This window comes from Corylus avellana, chromosome 2, assembly GCF_965113065.1.
Source record: "Corylus avellana chromosome 2, dhCorAvel1.hap1.2, whole genome shotgun sequence".
In the NCBI taxonomy this organism is placed as follows: Eukaryota; Viridiplantae; Streptophyta; class Magnoliopsida; order Fagales; family Betulaceae; genus Corylus; species Corylus avellana.
Window position 1 is genome coordinate 33,053,840 of NC_142491.1, and position 25,406 is coordinate 33,079,245.

The 25,406-nt window shown below is 39.9% G+C and overlaps 1 protein-coding gene across 2 annotated transcripts; it reads left to right on the forward strand.

The window, feature by feature from the left end:
- Positions 1 to 2,655: 2,655 nt before the first annotated feature.
- Positions 2,656 to 23,642, forward strand: LOC132192151 (diphosphomevalonate decarboxylase MVD2, peroxisomal). 2 transcript variants are annotated; one of them, XM_059607410.2, is made up of 11 exons: positions 2,697 to 2,743; positions 2,846 to 3,089; positions 18,028 to 18,226; positions 18,558 to 18,621; positions 18,779 to 18,842; positions 18,979 to 19,059; positions 19,215 to 19,301; positions 19,485 to 19,642; positions 19,750 to 19,798; positions 22,825 to 22,949; positions 23,024 to 23,642. In XM_059607410.2, the coding sequence occupies exons 2-11, from the start codon at positions 2,874 to 2,876 to the stop codon at positions 23,244 to 23,246; spliced, it is 1,266 nt and encodes a 421-aa protein (XP_059463393.2). In that variant the 5' UTR covers positions 2,697 to 2,743; positions 2,846 to 2,873; the 3' UTR covers positions 23,247 to 23,642. The 2 variants fall into 2 exon arrangements, with proteins under 2 accessions (XP_059463384.2, XP_059463393.2); XM_059607401.2 differs by having other exon boundaries at positions 2,656 to 3,089.
- The last annotated feature ends 1,764 nt before the right edge of the window (positions 23,643 to 25,406 follow it).

Consider the following 25,406-nt stretch of genomic DNA (forward strand, 5'->3'; position numbering starts at 1 on the left):
AGATGTGTATGCTACTCACCTTTTATATGTTGTTTTGCTTATATATGTGTGTGATAATTTATTTACGATTAATAGTTGTATGACGCACTAATAATTAATGTAACATACAGGAGAGGATGGAGGAGTTAATGCTCACTGACCCTGCAACATCGACGAGGATGACAGAGGGGACGGTACAGTGGGCACCGAACGACGCGTTCGCCCAGGCGATTGGAAATAAGTTTGAGTACGCTAGTAGGGTTGAACAGCTTGGACTGAATATTCTACCTGTGTGGGGCAGCATACACTCATATTATACACCGTCATAGGCATGGTCATAGAACCCCGAGCACTCCGTGGTCTCATAAGAATTTCTTGACATAGCACTTGAGGCTAAGATAGCACAACACAAGGCACAAATGGATGCGCTGTTGGCCACAGAATGGGAGCTGACAGATGCATGGGTAGCTCAGCAGGTGGCTGCGCAGATGGCTGCAAAAGATTTGCAGTTGGCTGAAATAGAGGCTCATATGGCGGCGTAGCTTGCGAAAAAGGAAGCTTAGATGATAGTGAAAATTGCCATATTTGAGGCCCGTTTTCGCCAGCTCAAGGAAATGATGTGGTAGAGCTCCGTGCCCGAGGTGACTTAATACAAGGTAGCGCCAGACAAAGCTTCCCCACCCTTTGGGATTGTGTGATCGTCGGTCGATAGTGGATTAAGTAATGACATTTTTTTAATGGTAAATGTGGTTTTAGAACTATCCCTATATATATGTGCACCTCTAAATTTAGAGTTTGGATATTTTGTAGTGATTATCATTAATAATGTTGCAAATCCTGTTGAATTTGGTTTATATCTTGGTTGGTTTGGTGGTAGATGTTGGTTAGAGCTTTGCATTTGAAGTGTTTAGCATCGTGAGATGGACCACTATGGTCATTGTAGGATGTGACGTCCGTTTGATTTGATCACGAAAATATGTTAGGGGTGTAGATATAAATCTGAATTTGTTGAGCATGATGACCTTTGTTTATATAGTGACGTTGCTCAATGATTAAGACTTGATAAGATTCTACCATATTGTTTTGTCATTTGCAGCTAGTGGCTATGGGGAGGATGCTATTGATATCAATGATGACTTGGATTGAGCAAATTGTTGGTTATTCGCACTTGGTGAACATAAGTAATTTTTTTTTATGTAATTGTATTTGTGATAGTTTTCTTGATGTAGTTATATATATATATATATATATATATATATTTGTAATAACAAAGATGGTTATATTGTGTCTTGAAGCTGGTTTTGTTGATAGTTTGTTAGATATACATCGAACTTGTATGTTTGTGATCGACGTTGATGGATATGCATTATGTTATTTGCATGGATCGATGGATAGCTCTTTTGTAGTACATATGTAACTTGTATACCAGGTTAAATCCGAAATTCGGGTAGAACTCCGAAGAAATTCAAAAAATATATACAGGAGGAAAAAAAAAAAAATTTAAAAATTACCAATTTTTTTGATGTGTTAAGTTATGACACGTCACAATTTAGTGACGCGTCATAACATTTGACACGTCAAAAAATTTCTGACGTGCCAGTCTTGACACGTCAATTATTACTGACGTGGTAGAAGTGGCACGTCATAAATGTTTTTGACACGTCAGTACCACCACGTCAATAATTTTTTTGACGTGGCACTATTGCCACGTCAAAAAAAATTCTTGACGTGATAGTACCGACATGTCAAAAAAGTTTCTCCATAGCATGGTCTATCAAAAGACATAAAAAATATAGGCTCCTAGTTCTTCAAAAAATTCCTAAGAAGTATTATTTCCAACATGTACATATGAAGTTAATTAATTCAATTTAAACTAAGATTGATTAAGAATTTCAATCTTAAAGAAGGAGAGAGGTTGCCATGAATATAGATAATCTTATTTCTTGCCACTTCATTTCCCTCATTTTTTGATTGCAACCAGACCAGATCAGCTTCTACCTTTGGCTGTGTTTGCTAAGCGGCTGGACCAAAACAAGACCTCAATTTTAAATTATTTTTTCTAAAAATCAACCCCAACATTCTTATTTTTTACATCACATCAATCACTTTTTATTACTATTCAAATAAAAAAATCACTACAAAAGAAAATTTTTCACTTTTTTATACAAAACATTATTACTTTTTTCTTTCATATCAATCAAATCTGCTACAGTACCGTTCTACTCCCTTACACAGCCAAAGAACATGTGGCTTCACCTGCAAATTGTACGTAGGAATCCAAACCTATTGGCTATGTTTGGCAATGGCATGGACATAGGAAGTAGACCGGTACTGTAGCAAATTTGATTGATATGAGAGAAAAATGTAAGAATGTTTTATATAAAAAAGTGAAAAAATTTGTTTTGTAGTGATTGTTTTATTTGAATAGTAATAAAAAATAATTGATTTGATATAAAAAGTAAGAATGTTAGGGTTGATTTTGAAAGGAAAAGTGTAAAAAAATTTTTTGGGTTTTGGGTCATGGGTCCTCTTTCCAGCACATGTGACTTGTGCTACGTACGAATTTCTCCTACACCACATCGAGCAATGATATACATCTGTATATCACTGCGCACACCACATTACACAACCCACGCCCTTTTTCTCCTGAATTGTGGGGTTCTTTGATCTCTGCCACTGCACCAGCAATTGTACGTTGGATGCCCTTTCTATGCTTGCCATTGGTCTTTAAAATTCAGACATCGGCCGGTGGCCCACTCCTTTGGTTCTTCCACCTCTCGTTAACTCTCCCACTCTCTCATTGCTGTCGGATTCTTTTTCTTTCTCTTTTATTTTCCTTATTATTATTTTTTTTCCGGGAAAGAAGAACAAACAGTTTCGAGAAATTTGGGGGAATGGCGGGTGACTGTGGAAAATGGGTGGTGATGGTGACGGCGCAGACGCCGATGAACATGTCGGTGATAAAGTACTGGGGGAAGAGGGACGAGACACTAATCCTGCCTGTCAACGATAGCATCAGCATCACGCTTGATCCGGATCACCTCTGCACTACAACCACTGTCGCCGTCAGCCCCACCTTTGACCGGGACCGCATGTGGCTTAACGGCAAGGTAAGGGGACTCAACTGTGTTTGGCTGGTGAGAAAATGGAGTGGAAGAAGAAAAAGAGGAAAGTCATTTGTGTTGTCTGTTTGATGTTATGGATAACATTTTGTTTCTTTGAAATATCATACGACAGGATGTTATGGATAACAAAAACGGATGTGTTTGTTTGCTGAGGAAGTGTGAGGGAGGCAACGAGATTTAATATGTAATATGTTTGAATTATTTCGTTTCTGTTAATTAGGGTCTCGGTTAAATTTGGGTTCAGTGGATTAGGCTTGATGTTATTGAACTAGCTTGAAAGAAGTTTTTGCTTCGGCTTCACGGAAAGGTGGATGGTGTTTCTCAGTATTGTCTTTATTATCTAATTGCTGCAATAAAGTTTAGAAAAAGGAAAGAAATTAATTTTTTATTTTATTTTATTGTTGGATGATTATTCATGAAGGACCAAACAAAAGCAGATTATTATTATTATTATTATTTTTAGCTATAATTATTATTATTTTCTTGAAAGAGCTAAACTGATCAGAAATTCATAATAATACTAGTCGTAGAACTAGAATTTTAAGTTTTGGGGCGCAAAACAAAGGAGAAAACTTTTTGGGGCTAAAAAGTTAATTTTAGTGGGTCTAAATATAAGAGTCTTTATACTTTTGAAGGACATTTTATTTTATTTTATTTTTTATTATTTTTTTTTTGGGGGGGGGGGGGGGTGTGGGAGGGCAGTAGCTTGTGTGTAGGTCCTCCCCTGCTAGTGATATTTATCTTCTATGAAGAATGGATAATGGATTTATGCTTGGGTTGGTTGTTGAGGGTATTTAGGAGTAAACAAAGAAACTCTAATCTTAATCATAATTTTCATCATTATTGTGCTAAGGAAACAAACTTCTTTATACGGCTGAACCTGATTTAAGCATGTAAAATGAACATGTTAGAATATTTGAAATTATTTTAGGTTGATTTATTTCCTTATGTATTCTAGAGTTTAGTTTTGAGTTTCTTGTCCACTACTCATTCTCTCTCTATAAATAGAAAGTTATGTAACATGGTTTAATACAATTCAATATACAAGATGTAGTTCATTACGTCTCTCCAATTTTGCTGCTCTACTCGTTCTCTCTTTCGTCAATATATCTCTTCAACATATTTAACATAGTAACAGAGTCACTTTTCTGTGGCCTTAAACATCATTGACATTTTCTGGCATTCCGTGCTCTACGACTGTCTCATAATTCCAGTCGTCCACATGTCGTCTCACGCCTTTAAAGTCGTTTTCAATGCCTTCCTTGCCTTCATCACAGCCCAATCCAAAAAAATGATCCCAGAATCCAACTTCCAAGGTACAGATCTAATGGTCTATGGAAGGTATGTCATCAATAGCCCTCACATGCACCCCCATGTGCCGCTCAAGACTGCTGCCTGTGCTGTCTCGCGCCTTCATAGTGGGCCAATCACCTCGGCAATAGCACAACTCGATAGATTAGGGGCCGACGAGTCTATAGCTGCCAAGAAAAACCTTACTAGTTCCTAGGTTTTACTCCTTAAGCAATGCGCCCACGCGGCATCGACAGAATCTCCATGTTCCTCACATACCACCCCTGTCCCTCTTCTTGCCAAACCAACCTCCAAAAGTGTTTTCTTAGCCTCAAATCGGTGGATCTGTTTAGTTTGAGCCTGTTTTAGGCTCCGCACACACTCCCACTCGCCTCTAGAAGAAGATGTTAGTATTTCTAAGCACTTCCACGCCTTCCACGCACCAGGGGATCCGTCCATGTGCCGATAGCTCCCCTCCACGCATTGTTGCACATTGGTTGTTGTTTGGTACGTCCCCTCCACATGTCCCGCGTGTATTGTTGGGCCATGGATTAGCTCCTAAAGCCCAACGGGTCCCAAACCCAACTTAAGCAAGATGGAATACCCGACAAGGCCTTGGACAAGCTTTCCCTGAGGAGGTTTCGTAAACCGAGGAGGCCTCGGACAAGAGACCGAGACTACTCCTCGGTAGATGTCGGATGCTGAACCCGAGACTCAACTTCTCAGGAACAAGATAGTCAAGAGCCAAGGATAGATCAGTCATTTTACGACTAAGAATATGCCGGCATTCAAACTAACAGAAGTGATCATTATCTCACCTTCGAAAAAGATCTCTACAGCATAGATGACTGTCTACATACAAACTGCCCCTACATAAACGGGATAAGCAACTATTCAAATTCAAAAGGTTATCTCATTCAAACAGAAACCTTATCAATTGTCCCAGGATTCCTACCCTTATCAAATAACTGCGAAACAGATATCTAGGGATAGGAATCCCGAGACGTGCGGGAAGCAAACTCTACTCCATGCCTATAAATATAAGTCCTTAATTTCAATCAAAGGTAAGTGCAATTCCAGTTCTGAAAACTTTGGTTCCTTAGACATTCTTTCTTCACATTCTAACTTAGGCATCGGAGCTCCCCCATCGGGACACCACCAGGGGCTCTAACCCTGTTTGTTCTTTGTGTGTGTAGCCTGAAGCATCCGCGAAGTTGTCGGCACTTCCTCTAGTTGTGCCACTCATCATTTCAAAAAATTGTGTATCAACAATTTGGCACTGTCTATGGGAACACTTCGCTTATTCTCATCATTCATTATTCTGTTATGGTGACTACATGTTCTCATTCTCAATCAGGACGTCATACCAGCAAACCTCTCGCGGCTACTGGAGTTCCTCTTGATTTGGCTGAGTTCATGAAGTAGATGACTGAGTCCATGATTGCTTTACAAAAGCAGAATGAAGATCTTGCCACTAGGCTCACGGTTGCTAAAAGCCGAAACAACTGAAGGGATCAAGAGCGGGAGGAAAGGTGTGAGAAGGAGAGACGCGCTGAAATCCGTAGGGGAAAGAGGCCTCGAGGTTATAATCACGAAGACAATATGAGTTCAGTTCAAGCTAGCCATTGCACAACTGTCCAGAACGAAGAAGATAGTGAGTAAACAAACCCCAAGAGATCTCGTCGTACTAGATCTCGATGGGAGCAGTCTCCTCGTCAAGAGGACCATCATACTAAAGGGAATAATGAGAGCGACGTTAATGCGGACTTGCAAGATCTTATGAAAAAGTATGAAGAGATGGCTTGCCAGATAGCTAACGACGGAGATTAACCCAATGCAGGGGAACTTATGGAGAACACGAATCTGCCCTTCACCGCTCAGGTTATGAATTTTCCCCTTCCTGACAAGTTCAAGATGCCCGAGTTAATACCTATGATGGCACTGGGGATCCTACAGACCATATGGAGAGTCTTCGTGCACATTTTATTCTCCATGGCACCCCAGACGAGATTTCGTGCAGGGCTTTCCCCCTAACTTTGGCTGGAGTAGCTAAGGATTGGTTCGGAAGGCTCCCAACCGATTCAATAGATGATTTCAAAACTCTTGGGCGTCTCTTTTTAAGTTAACTCTTGGCTACTTGGAAGAGAAAGAAAAATTCAGCCTATTTACTCTCCCTTGTTCAGGGGAAGGAGGAGACGTTGAAGGACTTTATGCTAAAGTTTAACCAGGAGAAGCTGATGATTGAAAGCCTGAATGAGCAGACGGTGCTCGATGCTTTAATGCATGGACTAAGGGAAGAAGGGCTATTGATGGCAGAGCTATCGAAAAGCTCCAAATTAGTGACTCTCAGTCAATTCATGAAAAAGGCTAAGGAGTACATTAATCAAGAGGAAACTGTCAGAGCTCTCATGAAGTCTCAAAGGGAGGAAATCGAAGCCAGGAGTGGTACTGTTAAGACGGTACCAGCTAGTGTTGCAAAGAAAGAAGAGAAGAATGTGAAGAAATTAGGGAAGGTGGCCCCATCGTACCCAAGGATGGACCCTCAAAAATTGCAAAACCCAAAGTCCACTCCACTGAATACTAGTATGACTGAGGTATTCATGGAGATTAGGAGAGATCCTGCCTTGAAGTGACCAAGGAAGTTGAAAGGCAATCCTAAAAGGCGTGACCCTCAAAAATACTGCGAGTATCATCGCAATCATGATCACTTAACCGAGGAATGTATAACCTTGTGGTAAGAGATTGAAAATCACATCAGAAACGGGAAGTTGGTGAGATTCCTAGCAAATGAGCAGAATTGAGGAAGGAACCAGGAGCTCCCGTTACTTGAAGAAAACCAAGAAGTTCCAAGAAACTGAGAAGTAAGGCCGAAGGATGATCGGTATGTCAAACCGATACACAATCAACAAGTAGAACCGAGACGTGATCGGAATGCCCATCAGCCTCAGCATCAGGATGTAGTGACGGAGATCCACACCATCTCGGGAGGAATAGCTAGTGGAGGAAGTTCTAGGTCATCTAGAAAAGCTTACACAAGAAGAACGAAGGCTGATGATGAAGTTTTGTTGGTAGAGAGACATTCAAAAGTTGCAAAGAAGGAGGTGATGACTATATCCTTCTCTGAAGAAGACGCTAGGGAGGTCATAATCCCCCATGATGATACGTTAGTAGTTACGCTAACGGTTGCCAACCATAAAATCCACCGAATCTTAGTGGATAATGGCAGTTCAGTTGATATTTTGTACTGACCGGTCTTCAAGCTGATGGGTGTTGATTGGAACAGGATCCAATCATGTGATTCACCATTGGTAGGGTTTGTTGGAGAACAAGTGCAGCTGATAGGACTCATCTCTCTCCATGTTACTATAGGGACAGCTCCCAAGCAGTCTACAACCATGGTGGATTTCTTGGTGATCGATCGACTGTCTACTTACAATACAATCATTGGTCGACTATCCCTCATTAACTTGAAGGCTGTAACTTCAACTTACCATTTGATGATGAAGTTTCCTATGGAGGAAGGAGTCGAAGAGGAGAGAGGAGATCAAACCGCATCAAGGAAATGTTATAACATTTCCCTTAAGAAAGCAGATCCTACTCTGTTGACAGTTGGCATGGTGGGTAGCCGAGACAAAGACCCCTCAAAAGGGGAACCTGCCGAGCCCTTAGAAGACATGGAGCTAGGGGAAGGCAAAGTAGTGAAGATAGGAACACAACTCGCCTCAGCGATTCAAGATCTCGTAACCTTTCTCCGAGGGAATATGAAAGTATTTACATGGACTCAAGAAGATATGCCGGGCATCAATCCCGATGGCATTCTCCACCAGCTCAATGTGGACCCAAGTATGAAGCCAGTGCGGCAAATCGAAGGAAGTTTGCCCCCAAGCGGAATATGGCCATAGCTGAGAAAGTAGAGAAGCTGCTTAAGGCTCGATTTATAGAAAAGGTATATCGATTTATAGAGGAGGTATATTATCCCGACTGGTTGGCCAATATGGTGCTGCTCAAAAAATCCAACAGGAAGTGGAGAATGTGCGTGGACTTTACAGACCTCAACAAAGTATGCCCGAAAGACAGCTTTCCTCTGCCACGCATTGATGCGTTGGTGGATTCAACAGCTAGATATGGCCTGTTAAGCTTTATGGACGCTTTTTTTCTGGTTACAACCAGATCTATATGCATCCAGAAGACCATGAGAAGACCGCAATTATCACTGACCGAGGCCTGTACTACTATAAGGTTATGCCTTTTGGTCTGAAGAACGTAAGAGCAATGTACCAAAGGCTAGTTAATAAGATGTTCCAATACCAGATCGGGCGTAATATGGAGGTGTATGTTGATGACATACTGGTTATAAGCGTGCTACCAGAAGGCCATATAGATGACCTGCGTGAGACGTTTAGAACATTGAAGCATTACGGGATGAAGTTGAATCCTGCAAAGTGTGCATTTGGGTATCATCGCAGAAATTCCTCGGTTACATGGTGTCAACCCAAGGGATAAAAGCTAATCCTAAAAAGATCCAAGCAGTCTTGGACATGCACTCCCCTAAGAATACAAAGCAACTTCAACAATTGATGGGTAGGATTGCAGCGTTGAACCGATTCATCTCTTGGTCAACCGATAAGTGCCTACCATTCTTTAAAATCCTAAGGAAAGCATTTGAGTGGTCTGAAGAGTGTGAAGAGGCTTTTGAGCAATTAGAGAAATATCTAACAAGTCCACCCCTATTAAGCAGAACTGTTCCCGGAGAGGCATTGTATTTATACTTAGCTGTCTCCCTAACATCTGTTAGTGCTGCCCTTATCCAAGAAAATGGCATTCAAAAGCCAGTTTATTTTGTTAGCAAAGCACTGAAGGGAGCAGAAGAGTGGTACCCTCAGATGGAGAAGTTGGCCTTCGCACTAGCTATCGCTTCCAAGAAGCTCTGCCGTATTTCCAAGCTCATACTATAAAAGTCTTGACCGAGTATCCATTGAAGAAAGTACTCAGAAAGTTTGATTTGTTTGGTAGATTAGCTAACTAGGCAATCAAACTCAGAGAATTTGCTATTGAGTTCCTTCCAAGGAACGTTATCAAAGGGTAAGTATTGGCTGATTTCTTAGCAGAATTCACCAATCTACCTGTCACCCTGGAATGACAGAAAGACAAAACATGGGTAGTCTACGTAGATGGATCCTCTACAAGGAAAAATGGTGGAGCCGGTGTGGTATTAATCACCCTGGATGGAGAAGAGTTATGCAGCTCTTTGAGGCTGGAGTTCAAGACAACTAATAATGAAGCTGAGTATATGGTAGTTTTAGCGGGACTCAATTTAGCTCGTGGAATGGGAGCTGAGTTCATCGAATTACGGAGCGATTCCCAGGTAATCGTCGGACATATCCGATGAGAGTTTGAAGCTAGATGAGGTAAAATGAAGCAGTACTTATCAAAAGTACAAAATTTATAGAATGCATTCAAGAAATTATGTATTATGAAGATCCCAAGAGAAGAGATTGAAAGAACTGACCGGCCAGCCTGGATGGCATCGACAGCAACTAGAGACACCGAAAAGCTTGAAGGGCCAATCCAGACTTTAACAAGACCTGCCATAGTCGAGGCAGTCTCGGTCTCAGTTACCGAGACTATACCTAGATGGTAGAGGAGCATAAGAGAATACTTGCAATAGGGGATTCTCCCGTTGGATAAGAAGTCAGCAACGCAGGTCAGAACTAGAGCTGCCAAATTTACCATCATTAATGGGATTCTATACAAGTGAGGCTTCATGCTGCCACTCTTCAAGTGTTTCTCCAAGGAAGAAGGTGATTATGTCCTTCGTGAGATCCATGAAGGCATCTGCGGTAGTCACTCGGGAGCAAGAGTATGGGTGCATAAAGCAATCAGGGTCGGTTTCTACTGGTCAAATATGAGTTGGGAGTCGGTACAGACAGTAAAAAATTGTGACAAATGCCAACGCTTCGCAAATATTACGAAACAACCCCCAGAAGATCTGAGTTCAATCTCTTCGCCATGGCTTTTCTCACAATGGGGGGTAGATATAGTGGGGCCACTACCTCGTGGAAAGGGGGTTGTACGATTTGTGATTGTAGCAGTGGATTATTTTACCAAATGGGCAGAAGTAGAGGCCCTAGTGAACATCATAGCCAAAAGCATAGAGCGGTTCTTGTGGAAGAACGTTGTATGCCGTTATGGTATTCCACATGCGTTTGTAACTGATAATGGGAAGCAATTTGACTGCAAGTCATTCTGAGAATGGTGTGCAAAGCTTCATTTAAGAAACTACTACTCTTCTCCGAGTCATCCCCAGGCGAACGGACAAGTAGAAGCTACCAACAAAACAATTTTTAAAATTCTAAAGAAGAAACTTGAAGATCGGAAGGGAGATTAGGCAGATGATCTTCCAGAAGTCTTGTGGGCATACCGAACAACGAAAAGAACACCCATTGAGGAGACCCCATACACCTTGGCTTTCGGGACCGAGGCAACCATACCAGCCGAGGTGGGCTCGGGTAGCTACCGAGTTGAGACCTTCCATCCCGAGACTAATGATGAAGGTCTGAAAGTACATCTGGACTTGCAATAAGAGAAACGGGACCAGGCCCAAGTAACCATGTCGACGTACCAAGAGAAAGTAGCTCGGTATTTTAACAAAGGGGTCAAGCATAGAAACTTCAAGATTGGGGACCTAGTTTTGTGAAAGATCACCATTGCCATTAAAGATCCTGTTAAGGGAAAGTTAGCTCCAAATTAGGAAGGACCCTATAGAGTGATTGAATGCAGAAGGGTGGGAGCTTATTGAGAACATGGAGGGAAAAGCACTCCCCAGGCCATGGAATACCGAGCACCTCAAAAAGTACTTTATCTAACATATTATAGTAAGGTGATTCTTGTTTGATTCTTATTCAATTCTTATTTTCTTTGTAATTTTCATTACATTTCATTAAATAAAAGAATTTCTTGAAGTTTCAATAACCTTTCAAGCATGTCAAAAGCAAGGTAAACCAAACTACCCTCAGGGTAAACGGCCAAAAAGCCATCGGAAAAAACTTAGGAGTTTCCCGAGACCGAACCGGATGAGACATAGTTCTTCGAAAAACAACCTGTAAAGAACGAAAAACCTTCAAAGAAGGTGTTTTCAAAGAAGGTTAAACCAACAACCTGTAAAGGACGTAAAACCTTCAAACAAGGTGTGTCTGAAGAAGGTTAAACCAATGGCTTGTAAAGAACATAAAACCTTCGAAAAAGGTGTGTTCAAAGAAAGTCAAACAACTAGCCTGTCATGAGCAAAAATCCTTTGAGAAAGGTGTGCTCAAAAAAGGCTAAACAAACCTCAGAAAAAGTAACCTGTCAAGAACATAAATCCTTCAGAAAGAGGTGTGTTAGAAAAATGTTACTAGTCTATTCCGAGAATAAACATAGCCAAAATTAAACTACTAAATAACAGCTACAAGATTTAAGATAAATGAAAAAGACACATTTCATTAAAGTCTTAAATTATAAATCTGTGATTTACAAATCAAAAATCAAATATACTAACTACTTTGTTACAAGAAAAAGCTTAGCCCTCTTTTGGGTCTACAGCTTGAGCCTTGGAAGTAGTTGGGGTCTCAGCACCATGTCCAGAAGCGGTCCCTTCACTACCCGAGGACTCCTCGGAATCCGAAAATGGTTGATGAGTAAACCAGTCGATCCCCTCAACATCAGGCATCAGACCCTACCCGAGACTGATAAGCTGTTTTAAAGCTTTATCAAATATAGGGATAGTCTCGGGCTTCACTGTGTCAAGATCTATTGTGCGAGCGGGGTCCTTGGCGTCTCAAAACCAAGAATGATCCCATCTGCCCAAGCACTATCCCGAGTCTAGGAAGCATACGATAGTTGCTATAAATAGTTGGAAGATCGGGCCTCGGCTTCTTCAAGTCATAGCTTATTTTCTTCAAGCTTTCCCAGGAAGAATTTAAGCCACTCCTCAGCAACTGTCTGGCCTTCGATGGCCTCTTTAAGTTTAGCATTTTGGCTAGCAGCCTCAGCTTGAGAAGCCTTCAACTGCTCCAGAACTTCTGTATGCTTCTCCTCAAGTTGGTACAGATCCTCCTTTATGATAGAATAATCCTCCTGAAGCCTCGAGTGATCAGCACGAAGGGTTTGCAACTCAGAAGACAGATCCGAGACACGGGACTTGGCTTGTGCAGCCTTAGCTTCAGTCGCCAACTGCTACTGGCCGAGAAGGAGCAATTCTTTATCCCGCTGAGCTAGCGTGTCCCTCAATTTAGCATTTTCAGCCTCAGAAGCTGCAAGCCTACTTCGGGGGCTCTTGAATTCCGAGGCAAACTCCTGGCAAAACTTTCTGAAGTAGTAGTATAGAACTATTGACTTCAAAGCTCCCTACAACAAACAAAGTTAATGAAAACAGGGTACGACTTATGCAAAAAGAAAGCCAAATAAAGAATGATACTTACAAATAATTGGTTGAATAACATCGACTCTACCATACCTGTTGTGCCAAATACTACCTAAATTAATAGATAATATTTAGTACATTTTAACTCGCAAGTGCACAAGATCAAACAATAGTATAGTGCAACAAGTACAAGGTTGATCCCACGGAGATTGTTGATTTTATTTAGAATTAATTAAAAATATCAACTTGTCACTGAATTGATATTGTGAGAAAGGAAATAAAGAGATAAATGAAAAAGGTAAAGACAGGGCTTTGATATCCACCACTAATTATATTTAGATAATATGTCAATATACCAATGTTTTGATCATGTTATGTATATCTAATGTTTGTCAACCTAAGGGCATGGGTGTATACTCCTTAACCTATTGATTTCCCTAAGCAATGAGTTAGGCATGGGTGTATACTCCTTAAGCTATTGATTTCCCTAAGTAATGAGTTAGGCATGGGTGTATACTAAAGGATTTAGCATGGGTGTATACTAAGTTGTTCTTTAGGAAAGCATATATTCTGTAGAAATCGACAAACACATAAGGCCTAGGGCATGGGTATATACTTCCGGTTCCCCATGTTGATTAACCCAAGAACCAGTGTGGATTACTTTTGTTACTTATGTTAAACCCAGGACTCAGTCATCCAAATTGATTTAATTAACTAGTCCATACCACATGCATATAATGGCCAGCTACATACATATGAGGAATTCATGAAAATAGGAATTAATCAAGTTAAATATAACAACATGATCATCACAAAGATGCCAATATTGAAATATTAAATAAGCATAATTAGGACTTCAATCTAGCCCTCCTTAAAAGTTAGTTATACCTATAAAAATAAAAGAAAAGGAAAAGGAAAAGGAAAAAAAAGAACCAAAAACCGCTCCTAGAAGTAGCCTCCAATTCCTCTCACCAAAGTTGTCTCCTTCCAATTGTGTATTGAATTCTGAGGCTTAGAGGTCTATTTATAGGGCTTAGGAGAGTCCTAAAAGCCCTATTAATCCTAGAAAATTCTGAGATTTAAGTCCCAGTCCAATTAGGATAAATAAAACCCAAGTCCAAATCAGAATAGGATTCGTCCAGAATTGCGTTCCTATTTACGGGGTGATTTTGGCTTTGTAGCGCTTCGAATTAGGAAAATACTATTCACAATGATTTGTATAATTTTGAGTTAGCTTTTCAATGCCGCTTGAATCACCTCAATCGGATATTTGAGCTAAAAGTTATGGTCAAAATATCGAGACGTATGCAGAATCCAATTTTCAATCCAATCTGATTTTGACTCCAATTTGAGAAATTCCGATTTAATCCTTTCCTTTATGATTAAACTTAACCATGATTGGTTAAGCTTAACAATATCTTCTAGGTCTTCCCAATTTTCCCTTTAAGCTTGGAACTTTTCTGGAAACGCTTTCTTTTCTTTCAAAAACCTATAAAACAAAGAAAATACAAAAAGGAAGTAAAATGGCATAAATTAACCAAACTAAAGGATTAACACAGTTAAGGGCTTAAAATATGAATATTTTAGCACTTAACAATACCCTTGGCAGAAATGTCTCACTCGCCCATCAAACTATCTTGGGAAACTAGCTCCATTAAGGCTTGAAACAGATTCCCTAGCAGTTGTCCACCAAACCGAGACAGAGGCTTCCCCACAGTCCATTCAACATTTTGGGGCTTCACCAGGGAATAACTCGAGGACGCCTTGGACCCATAAGCAACCGCGGCCTCGGTAGCCAATGTCGGAGCCCGAGACGAAGCCTCGGGTGATCGAGCCAGAGCCCGAGACCTCTCATCGGCTATTGGAGATAAGACCCGAGGCCTTTCTCCTCCTTCCCCTGCCTTGGCACGTGGCCCATTCTCTTCCAGCTCCATCCCCACTGAGCTATCTGAAAATGGATCTATTAAGAGGTGCTGAATGTTGGGACCAGAATGGACCGGTGATACTGACTCCACGGGGATAGCAGTGGTTAGAGCAGCATCGGGAGCTTCCAAGGGAGTTGCAGCAATGGGATGGTTTGCGAGGATATTCTCATAGGCCATTATCGGAGCCATGTCAAGCTCGGGGTTAACCCTCCTCCGAGTAGCCAGGAGGTCAACATAGAGGGATTTCCCCTTCTCGGCCTCAATAGTAGGGCCCTTGCCCTTCACTAGTCTCCTTTTCTTCAAATGAGGAGCTTCAGGCTCCTCGGGCTCATTAACCAATTGCAGAGCCTTCTTTACCTGAGACTCATCTACTTTTTTCTTGCCTTTGTCAAGCACAGGCTTTCGGGGGGTAGTGCCTCGAGTATTGGCCGCCGGAGGGCCCAAATCAACAGCCGCTTAAGCCGGTCTCTTCCATGATTGACCGGCACCATCTCTGTTGGCATATAAACAGCTATTTAACCTAGCCATCGTAACCAACTTCTTGTAGGTCATGATAGATTCATGCTTCTGGGCCCAGGCTAGAACCGTGTTAACTCGGACCATTTTGTCCTCCGACAGGCAGAGATCCTTGTGGAGACCCAAATGGGGGGTAGTCGTTTCCTGAGGCACTATCGGCCTCTCCACCTTCTCTCTAGGAGCAAATTCCCATTGCCCTTGCACAAAGAAGTACTTATTCCTCCATCCGTGGTTACTCGTGTAGGTCTTCTCTATGAAAATAAACTTCCCCCGTCTCGTTTGGAAGTTATACAGCCCATCACTATTGGGGTTCTTCTGGAGCCAGTGCATCTAGAGAAATTCTAAAATGGTGAGGTTTTGTCCTTCTCCGAGAGCCATGGGCCAAACGACCACACAGGCAAAAAAATCCTCCAGGCGTTAGGAACCAATTGATGAGGAGCCACGTTCAGACGACCGAGAAGCTCACGTAATACCTTTGGGAAAGGCAGCTTTAGGCCTGCATGGAACATCTCTTCATATAGTCAGACCTTATGACTTACGGCGTCCACTATGGCGCCCTTCCTCTCATCATCAAAATGGAGCTTCACCGTTTTGGGGATGTAGCAGTCCAGGATGATTCCACGCTCATCCTCCTTGGTCAGATCGGGCTTCCATAAGGCTGGGTAGGTTTTGCCCAAACCACCGTCTGATCTAGATCCCTCTTCATGAGACATAGCTGCGTTTTGCAGAAAACAGAGCAGGAACAGAAGTGCAAGAATGGAAGAACTTTTGCAAAAGACTTGGTGTGAATAGAAGAAATAGAAGAAGTAAAGTTTATAAAGCTTAAGAAGGATAAATGAGAGGTCTGAAACGAGAAAAGATAAGAAGGAAAAGCTCCAAAGGGTGCCTCGAGAAACGTGTGCAATAAATACGGTGATAAAAGTGCGCCTCTGTAAATCTCGCGTGACAGCTGACAACTGACAACCAAAAGGACATCCATCTCGGCACTGACACATTGGACAACCGATTCACCCTCGGTTATGTCAACCGTCTCGGCAAAAATTGGTGTCAAATTTCCTGCCAAAATTTGAAATTCCAATTTTCCGCCTTGGAAGTCTTAGATTTTTACTTAAGTATAATATCAAAACGCCGATCCATTTATGAACAAAAAATTTCCATAATCTTCCAAACCAGGAAATTGGGGGGTAACTGTTGGGCCATGGATCAGCTCCTAAAGCCCAACGGGTCCCAAACCTGACCTAAGCAAGACGGAATACCCGACAAGGCCTCGAACAAGCTTTCCACGGGGAGGTTTCGTAAACTGAGGAGGCCTCGGACAAAAGACTGAGACTACTCCTCAATAGGTGTCAGATGCCAAACCTGGGACTCAACTTCTTAGGAACAAGACAGTCAAGAGCGAAGGGTAGATCAGTTATTTTACAACTAAGAATATGCCGGCATTCAAACTAACACAAGTGATCATTATCTCACCTTCAAAAAAGATCTCTACAACATAGATGACTGTCCACATACAAACTGCCCCTACATAAACGGGATAAGCAGCTATTTAAATTCAAAAGGTTATCTCATTCAAACGGAAACCTTATCAATTGTCCCAGGATTCCTATCCTTATCAAATAATTGCGAAATAGATATCTAGGGATAGGAATCCCGAGACGTGCAGGAAGCAAACTCTACTCTATGCCTATAAATATAAGTCTCGATTTCAATCAAAGGTAAGCGCAATTCTAGCTCTGAAAACTTTGGTTCCTTAGACATTCTTTCCTCACATTCTGACTTAGGCATCGGAGCTCCCTCGCCGGGACACCACCTGGGGCTCTAACCCTGTTTGTTCTTTGTGTGTGTAGCCTGAAGCATCCGCGAAGTTGTCGGCACCTCCTCCAGGCGTGCCACGTCATCATCTCGGAAAACTATGTATTAACACGTATCAAGTGCCATGCACCAAACCGGTTAACACAAATTTGCCAACCCATTTCATGAGGTTAGATTTGGTTGATCCGCATTGGGTTCAAATCAGCCTATTCATAAACTATTCAACCGGATTCTAACCCGGGTCACTTCTTTTCTGGTCAGGCCGACTTAGTCCACGGTCCACAGGTTTGGGCCGATTTCTGCCCATTACACCAGCCCACCATCATGCTCAAACCGTCTCAGTCGTGCAAGCTAGCCAGGTTAGCTCATACATGGGTCGAACCTTTTCAAACTCAACCAACCCATACCTCGCTCAGTCAATCCATGCCTGGTCTAGTAGGTTCGAGGCCAATAGGCTTAACTTCTATCCAATCCAGTCAGGTCCAATCAGTTCAGTCCAGCTGCCACTACAAAGCTACCTCTGCCTATGGCTTCTTTCTGCCGCCTGCCGTCGTACTTTGGCCAGCCGACCATCTCTCCACCCAACTTTTCCGGCAGACTTTTTGGCAAAGTTTTCAAGTTTATTTATTTCCTTACGCATTCTAGTGTTTAGTCTAGGGTTTCTTGCCCATTGCTTATTCTCTCTGGTCTCTATGAATAGAGAGCTATGTAACATGGTTTAATACAATTCCACATATAAAATGTAGCCCAATACGTCTTTCCACTTTTGCTGTTCTTCTCTATTTCTTCAATATATCTCTTCAATATGTTTAACCGAACACAACTTGAAATGTGAAGCCAAAACCATTTGTATTTTTTCAGCAGCAGAATGGAGGGGATTAGCTTTTACTACTATTATTATTTGTTTTTTCAATTACTGTGATCCTTCTCTTGTTTCTAAATGATTCATTGCGATTTTCATTTTTGCTGGTTAGTGCAGGAAATTTCCCTTTCTGGAGGCAGGTACCAAAATTGTCTTAGGGAAATTCGCAGTCGTGCCACTGATGTTGAGGACGATGAAAATGGCATCAAAATTGCAGAGAAGGATTGGGAAAAGTTGCATTTACATATTGCTTCATACAACAATTTCCCTACTGCTGCTGGGTTGGCCTCTTCAGCAGCTGGGTTTGCTTGTCTTGGTAAACAATCTATTTGCCCTATTTTTTTTTTTTTTTTTTTTTGTCATATTTGTGTTCTTTTCTTGTAATATATTAGACGATCAGGCCCCTATCTTTGAACACTCATCCGTCTCATCCCTGCAATTTTATGAATGATAATTCAGTTGGTTTTCACTTTCTTTTGAAATTAATGATATCAGAAGGTTTTGATCTGCTTCTTTCTTGGTTTTGGCTTAGTAACAATATGCATTAAGATATCTTGAATGTGCCCTTTTGTGGATCAATCTATTAATTGCATCTCCAGCTGAAACCAATTCCTGGGTGTATATGTAATTATTGTTATTATTTGCAGTTTTTGCCCTCGCAAAGCTAATGAATTTGAAAGAAGATCGAAGCAAGCTTTCTACTATTGCGAGGTATCCCTTTCTTTGTGGATTTATATTGAATTTCAAGGGTTCTAGTTGCTAGTTGCTTGGATCGAATGTCTAGTTCTTTTATATAGCCATCCAAGGATGATTGTGCCATTGGCAATGACTTTTCTTTTCTGTTTTTTCTTTTTCTGAATTCATAAAGGCAAGGTTCAGGCAGTGCTTGTCGCAGCCTGCATGGGGGATTTGTCAAGTGGATAATGGGAAAAGTAAGTTTATTCTCTCATGTTCATCAATAAAGCTTTGCATTTTTTATTATTATTATTATTTTTTTTTATATTTTATATTTTTTATGCATTTCGTTCTGATTTATTTATTTATTTTTAATGTTGATATGTTAATTAGGATGAGGATGGAAAAGACAGTCTTGCAGTTCAACTTGCAGATGAAGAGCACTGGGATGATCTTGTTATTATTATTGCTGTGGTATGTCTCTCTTCCATTTTACAGTCTGTTGTGCGAATCATTTTTCTGGTGAATTTGAGCAATAGACACACTATGTTGTGTGAATGATTTATTGCTCCTACTATGCTCCATTGTTTTTGTTATTTCAATCTTTATTTCTTAATTTTTTATTTTAGGTAAGTTCAAGGCAGAAGGAAACAAGTAGCAGCACTGGAATGCGTGAAACAGTCGAAACTAGTTTGCTTTTAAAACATAGAGCAAAGGTACTACTTTTTATTTATCCTTTCCCCTCTTTCAAAAGATGACCGTTGTTTTTAGCAACAGAACATTTGTGGGTTTTACATGGTCCTTTCAAGGCTCTACTTTCTCTATTTGACTTTCTCAGATTCTTTAAAATTGTATTCTGCTTTTGGGATTTGTTCTTTTCATTTTTTGGAATGAAACAGGAAGTAGTTCCAAAACGCATTCCACAAATGGAAGAAGCCATAAAAAATCGTGATTTTGCATCTTTTGCTCAATTGACGTGTGCTGAAAGTAACCAGTTTCATGCTGTTTGCCTGGACACATCTCCCCCAATTTTCTACATGAATGATACATCCCGTAGGCGAGTTCTGCTCTAGTTTTTTGGTTCTACAATATGATTTTTTTTTTTCCCATGAGCTGCTGCATTAAAGTGTTGAATATAAAATCAAAGAAACGACTATTTTTCAGGATAATCAGCATCGTTGAAAACTGGAATCGCTATGAAGGAACGCCTCAGGTTTGATTTTCTTTCTCTCCTATTTCTTTTCTGGAAAATCTTCATGACTTGTATCTAGTAACAGATTAGACCAAGGTGCCTGCAAGGCTGCAATGTTGCATATTTCTTTGTGAATGGTAATTATTTAGTATTTGATAATAAGTAATTTTTCATAAACAAGAAAAAGAAAAAACTTGAACCAAAAAAAAGAAAAACAATTTTTAAATGAAGAAAGTTTCTTTACAATTGAATATTTCAGAATGTTAAATATATTGTGAATATATTGAAGCGGAAGCATGAGAGAGAGCGGAAAGAAACAATGGACTACATTGTATTGATGTATTGATATTGATATTACAGAGGCTTCTATTTATAGAGAGGCTATGAGTGATAGGCAAGTAACCTAGTAGACTAAAGAAAGGTAAACTTAGTAGACTTAGAATACCTAATGAAGTAAATAACCCTAACATAATATTTTTAACACCCCCCCTTCAAACTCAAGGTGTAAGCTTGAGTGTGGGTAAAAGAAAGGGAAAGAAAGAGTTGAATTCACTGAAAAAGCTGCTTGTGCCGAAAGAGTTTTCGGAGTGACACCGTAAAAGTTGCTAGTGCAATTGAATTAAGTCATGCATTTGGACTGGGAACCATATACTAGTAATGGACTTGGACCGTCTCATCTGGTCGGCTAAGCTAAGTAGGGCTATCTTGCTTGGTCGGCGAAGCTGAGTTGAGAGAAGAGGGCCGGTTGAAGGGGCTAATATGCCTGAAACTCTTGGACCGTTGAAAGGTCTGACCCAAAAATTCTTAGTAGTAATGGATCGATAGCCTCGGAGAGGCAGCAGTGACCGGCTTTGGTGGCATTTGACAAGGCATAAATGGGCCGGTTGAAAGGGGCTTGTTTGGCCCGAAAACCCGTGGACCAGATAGAAATTGGTCTGACCCAAGAGTGTCTACCGCAAGAAGAATGAAACAGATTGAACTGCGTAGAAAAAGGTTGTGGAACTCAATTGAATAATGAATGAACGGACTTGAACCGCATTAAACAAGTGCCTAAATTTGGAGAAGAATCTTGTTTTTTGCCATATAGAGATGCCAAAAGCAAAAATTGACCATAAATTTGAAATCATGACGAAAAATTAAGTGGGAAACACCTAGTCAACTTTGAGAGTTGTCAAAGTGAACAGTCAACGGTCAACTCTACAGAAGTCAAAACCAAAACTCAACCAAACAAGGAGATGACGTGGCAAACGACTCCACGTGTGACTAAGGCTGACTTGTCACAGTGAGATGACGTGACATGTGCTGATTGACGTGGCCTTAGGGCTAATGTGGCGCGATGAGAGGTTGACACGTGGTTGGCAGCAAGAGGGGAAGTCTTCTGGCCCGTGTACTACACGCGCCTTGCCAGCAGCGGCGCTGTGCCGCGTGAAGCCCATGTGCAGAAACTTGGGACGGCACGTGGAGGTGCGTCAGAGATCATTCGGCGGTGTTCTTGATGAATTTTGGATGGCTGGTGGTGGATTTGTTCAATGGGAGCCTGAGTGAAGCGAATGGACCAACTGGGCGGCGCGTGGACAGAACGACACCAACTTATGGTGGCACGTGTGGGCGTGTGACCGCGTTGTTGGCGGAGCTCACGACGAATCTAGACTCGTTTGGCCTTGATCTGTCAATTGGCGCTATCACCAATGTGATCAGTGCTCTAAGGTGTGGCTCTTGGCACTTGGAATGATGCAGCGGTGCATGACAGAACCTTCGAGGAGCGTGTGGCGGTGCGTGAGTGAGCCGTTGGCAGCGAATCTTCTTCAGATCGGTAAACTTGTGCTTCACAAGCTAGAATCTGGGATTTATTTTTCCAGATGAGGCTGTGATAAAGGCGTGAAAGATATTTTGAGCGGATGACCGCTTGGCAGAGCGCGGATGACCGAAAAAGGGAGCTCGCCGGAGGGAGGGCGGGAAAACATCAAAGACATTTATTGGAGGCCACAAAAAATGGCTCTGATACCATGTTAAATATATTGTGAATATATTGGAGTGGAAGCATGAGAGAGAGGAGAGAGAGAGACAGCGGAAAGAAACAATGGACTACATTGTATTGATGTATTGATATTGACATTACAAAGGCTTCTATTTATAGAGAGGTTATGAGTGATAGGCAAGTAACCTAATAAACTAAGGAAATGTAAACCTAGTAGACATAGAATACTTAATGAAGTAAATAACCCTAACATAATATTCTTAACACATAATGCATGACTTTTTACCTAATTTTTTTTTTTTTTTTTCACTTTATAAAGGAGTCATAAAACCCTCTCATTTGCAACACACAATTCAGTTTTTAGCTTCACAAGCATTTGGTGTATTGTTAAAACAAAAAGAAACACCAAAAAGAAGGGTAAAAAAAAAAATTGTACGAACGGAAATGGAAGCTTAAAAGAAATTCATATTTTTGATGTATGTTTAATTGTAAAATAAAATTGCACATTTATAGTTAAATAAGGCCCTAAACGAAAGGAAATACAATAATTACAAAATCACATAAAATCAGCATATTTACAATAATAAATACCGTAGCAAATATTGCCATAATACGTGGAGAATATTTCTGTAATATATTGAGAATATTATGGGAATATTTTATCATATAAATAGTACGGAAATATAATATTCTAATAAGCTTGGTTAGTGTTAAATTGCTCCCTAGCGTTACTGTTCTTCATTTTATCCCATAATCCTAAAGAATGTCAATCAGACCATGCATATTGTTCCTTGATTTAAGACTTTGTATGTATGTATATATATATATATATATATATATATATGATCCAACCACTCATTTGGAGCTGTTCCTTGTATTTGTCGTCGTCTCTTTCGAAAGATGACCATTATTTTAAATCCAACCACCTGGGGTTGGATCGATTGAGGCGTCTGATCCGGTTAATGTCAGTAATCAATCACGTTGGTTTTTTTTTATTTTGCTTATGCCTAGCCCTTTCTGTCTTGTCGTTAACTATTTTGAATATGTGGTTAAGTCAAACGATTGACAGGTGGCATATACTTTTGATGCGGGACCAAATGCTGTACTGTTTGCCCGTAATAGAAAGACTGCTACCCTTTTGCTTCAGAGGCTGCTCTTCTACTTCCCTCCAGATTCATTTTCTGGTTTGAACAGGTATATAATTACTACTGCCATACATATAACACTGTGTGAAATATCAATGAATTGTTTCTTTTGCTTATTCACAGTTACATCGTTGGTGATAAGTCAATTCTAAAAGATGCTGGGATTGAGGGGATAAAGGATGTGGAAGGTTTGCCACCGCCCCCAGAAATGAAGGATAGCATTCCTTCCCAGAAATACATGGGGGATGTTAGTTATTTCATCTGCACCAGACCTGGCAGAGGCCCAGTTTTGCTTTCTGATAAGACTCAGGCTCTTCTCAATCCCCAAACCGGGCTGCCTAAGTAAGTTTTGATTGATTGTTTGTTTTCTTGAGCTTATCATAATTCCTTGTCTCTATGAGCCTTGGTGGAGTATTTCAATCAGACATCTTCTACAGTGTGCCTGTGCTCATTGTAAAATGACTGTCTGAAAGCATTTGCTAGCTGCTTGTGTTGCTTATGTCATGTAATTGTAATTTAGTTTTTCTCCTAGATAATTTAATAGGGTTTGTGTTTGGTACTTGAAAAACTATCAGAATATCATACTTGTGATCTTTTGAAAATATTATCCAGTTATGTTGACTGGGCCACTTCCAATTCTTAAGTTTTAGCATTGCTTGAACTTGATTGGTGTTTGTAGTTTCTGATATGAAGGGACAATGCACCCATGATGATCTTGATGCTACACATCCAGAAGATTGGAGTGACAAAATAAGATTGGTTTTGTTTAATTATCTGAATTGGGTCCTTTTTTTTGTTTTGTTTTGTTTTTGTTTCTTTTTAAATGGATGACTTGGTACATAATGATGTGGCATTAACATTAGGTGTTCATATAGACATTGGCGTGTCAAATGACACGCATGTAGCAGATGATAAATCATTAATTTTGATGATAAAATAATAGAGGAACCTATTTAAGACTTGGGTAAATAAAGACATTATTCTTGAAATTAAAAACTCAACAATGAAAATCCAAATCATATGAAAAATTAGGAGATAATTAAATATGAATTTTCCCAAAAAAAAAAAAAAAAAAAAACCAATGCCTAATTTTAATTATCACATCATTTTAATTGTATGTTACTCGTATGAAAATTTACAAAATAGCATTACTAAAAAAAATTATAAAATAAAAATTAATTTTTACTATATTATCATATGTAAATTGTATTGAACGATATTAGAGTGCACTTTGTGAAAGTGGGGGAAGCAACCCATCGAGGGAATAGGTGTCGCGAAGTTGCAGCGAGTATCGACGTTTTAGGACATTGTGCGGTAGCAAATGTCCAAAAACATATTCCTGCTCGAATGGCAACATAGCGCAGTGGGGATCTTACCTTACGGTACAAACACCGCAAACCAAAGACCAACATATGTGAACGTACGTCCAAAGAGACCAAATGAGATAATGATCGTTAAAAATGGTCAGCTGTCTCTATCGGTTTTTTCTTTTAAGGTGTTGTTTGTTAAACTACATTACACTCCCTCACATTATTCATCTCATTTTTTAAAATAATCAACATCAAAATATTTTCACTTTTTATATCACATTATTTATTTTTTACTATTATTTAAACAAAAAAATTAATACAAAACAAATTTTTTTCACTTTTCAATACTTTTTTCACTTTTCTATACTAATTATTACACTCATTTTCTTCTTCACCAATCATAAACGGTGCATTGTAAAAGGCTTGTTGTTTACCAAACAAGGCCTTAAACAATTTTCTCTAGTTTTCGGCACGGTTCATTCAAAAGTAAGAACAACGAAATTCCCACCATTTTGGACCTTTTTTTTTTCGGTTATTTCCTAAAGTTTTATGCATTCCTAAATAACAAATTGTTGTCGATTGTCTAGCATGGGTAATCAGATACTCAGAAAAAAAAAAATCATCTTTCAAATATATATATATATATATATATATATATATATATATATATATATATGGCTTGAAGAACTGGATATGAGTATTATAGTATGATCACTTAGGGCTTGGTTGGGTGTGCGTTTGAGGGAGACTAAAAATGTTTTTAACACTCAAAAAGTCTGAAGAAAAAAATATATGTTCGGTAAAAATAATTAAAAGCGCATTTAAGAGTTTAAAAAGCCTCAAAATGACTAAAATGTAATTTTGGTAAAAGCTTAAAAATAAAACTTTTGCGAAAAACCATTTTTGACTCAAAAGCTCTATTATTCAAACACAATCTCAAACATGCCCTAAGACTTGTTTGTGATTACGTTTAAAGAGCCTAAAAGTGCTTTTAACACTCAAAAATTTTATTTTAAAAAAAAAATTACTCGTTTGGTAAAAAAATTAAAAGTGCGTATAAGGATACAAAAAACATATAAATAACTAAAACACATTTTTAGCAAAAGTTTAAAAATAAAGTTTTTGCCTAAAAGTTCTATTTCTCAAACGCAATCTTAGCTTTGAAGGTAAAGACTCTTGATATTTTATATATTAGT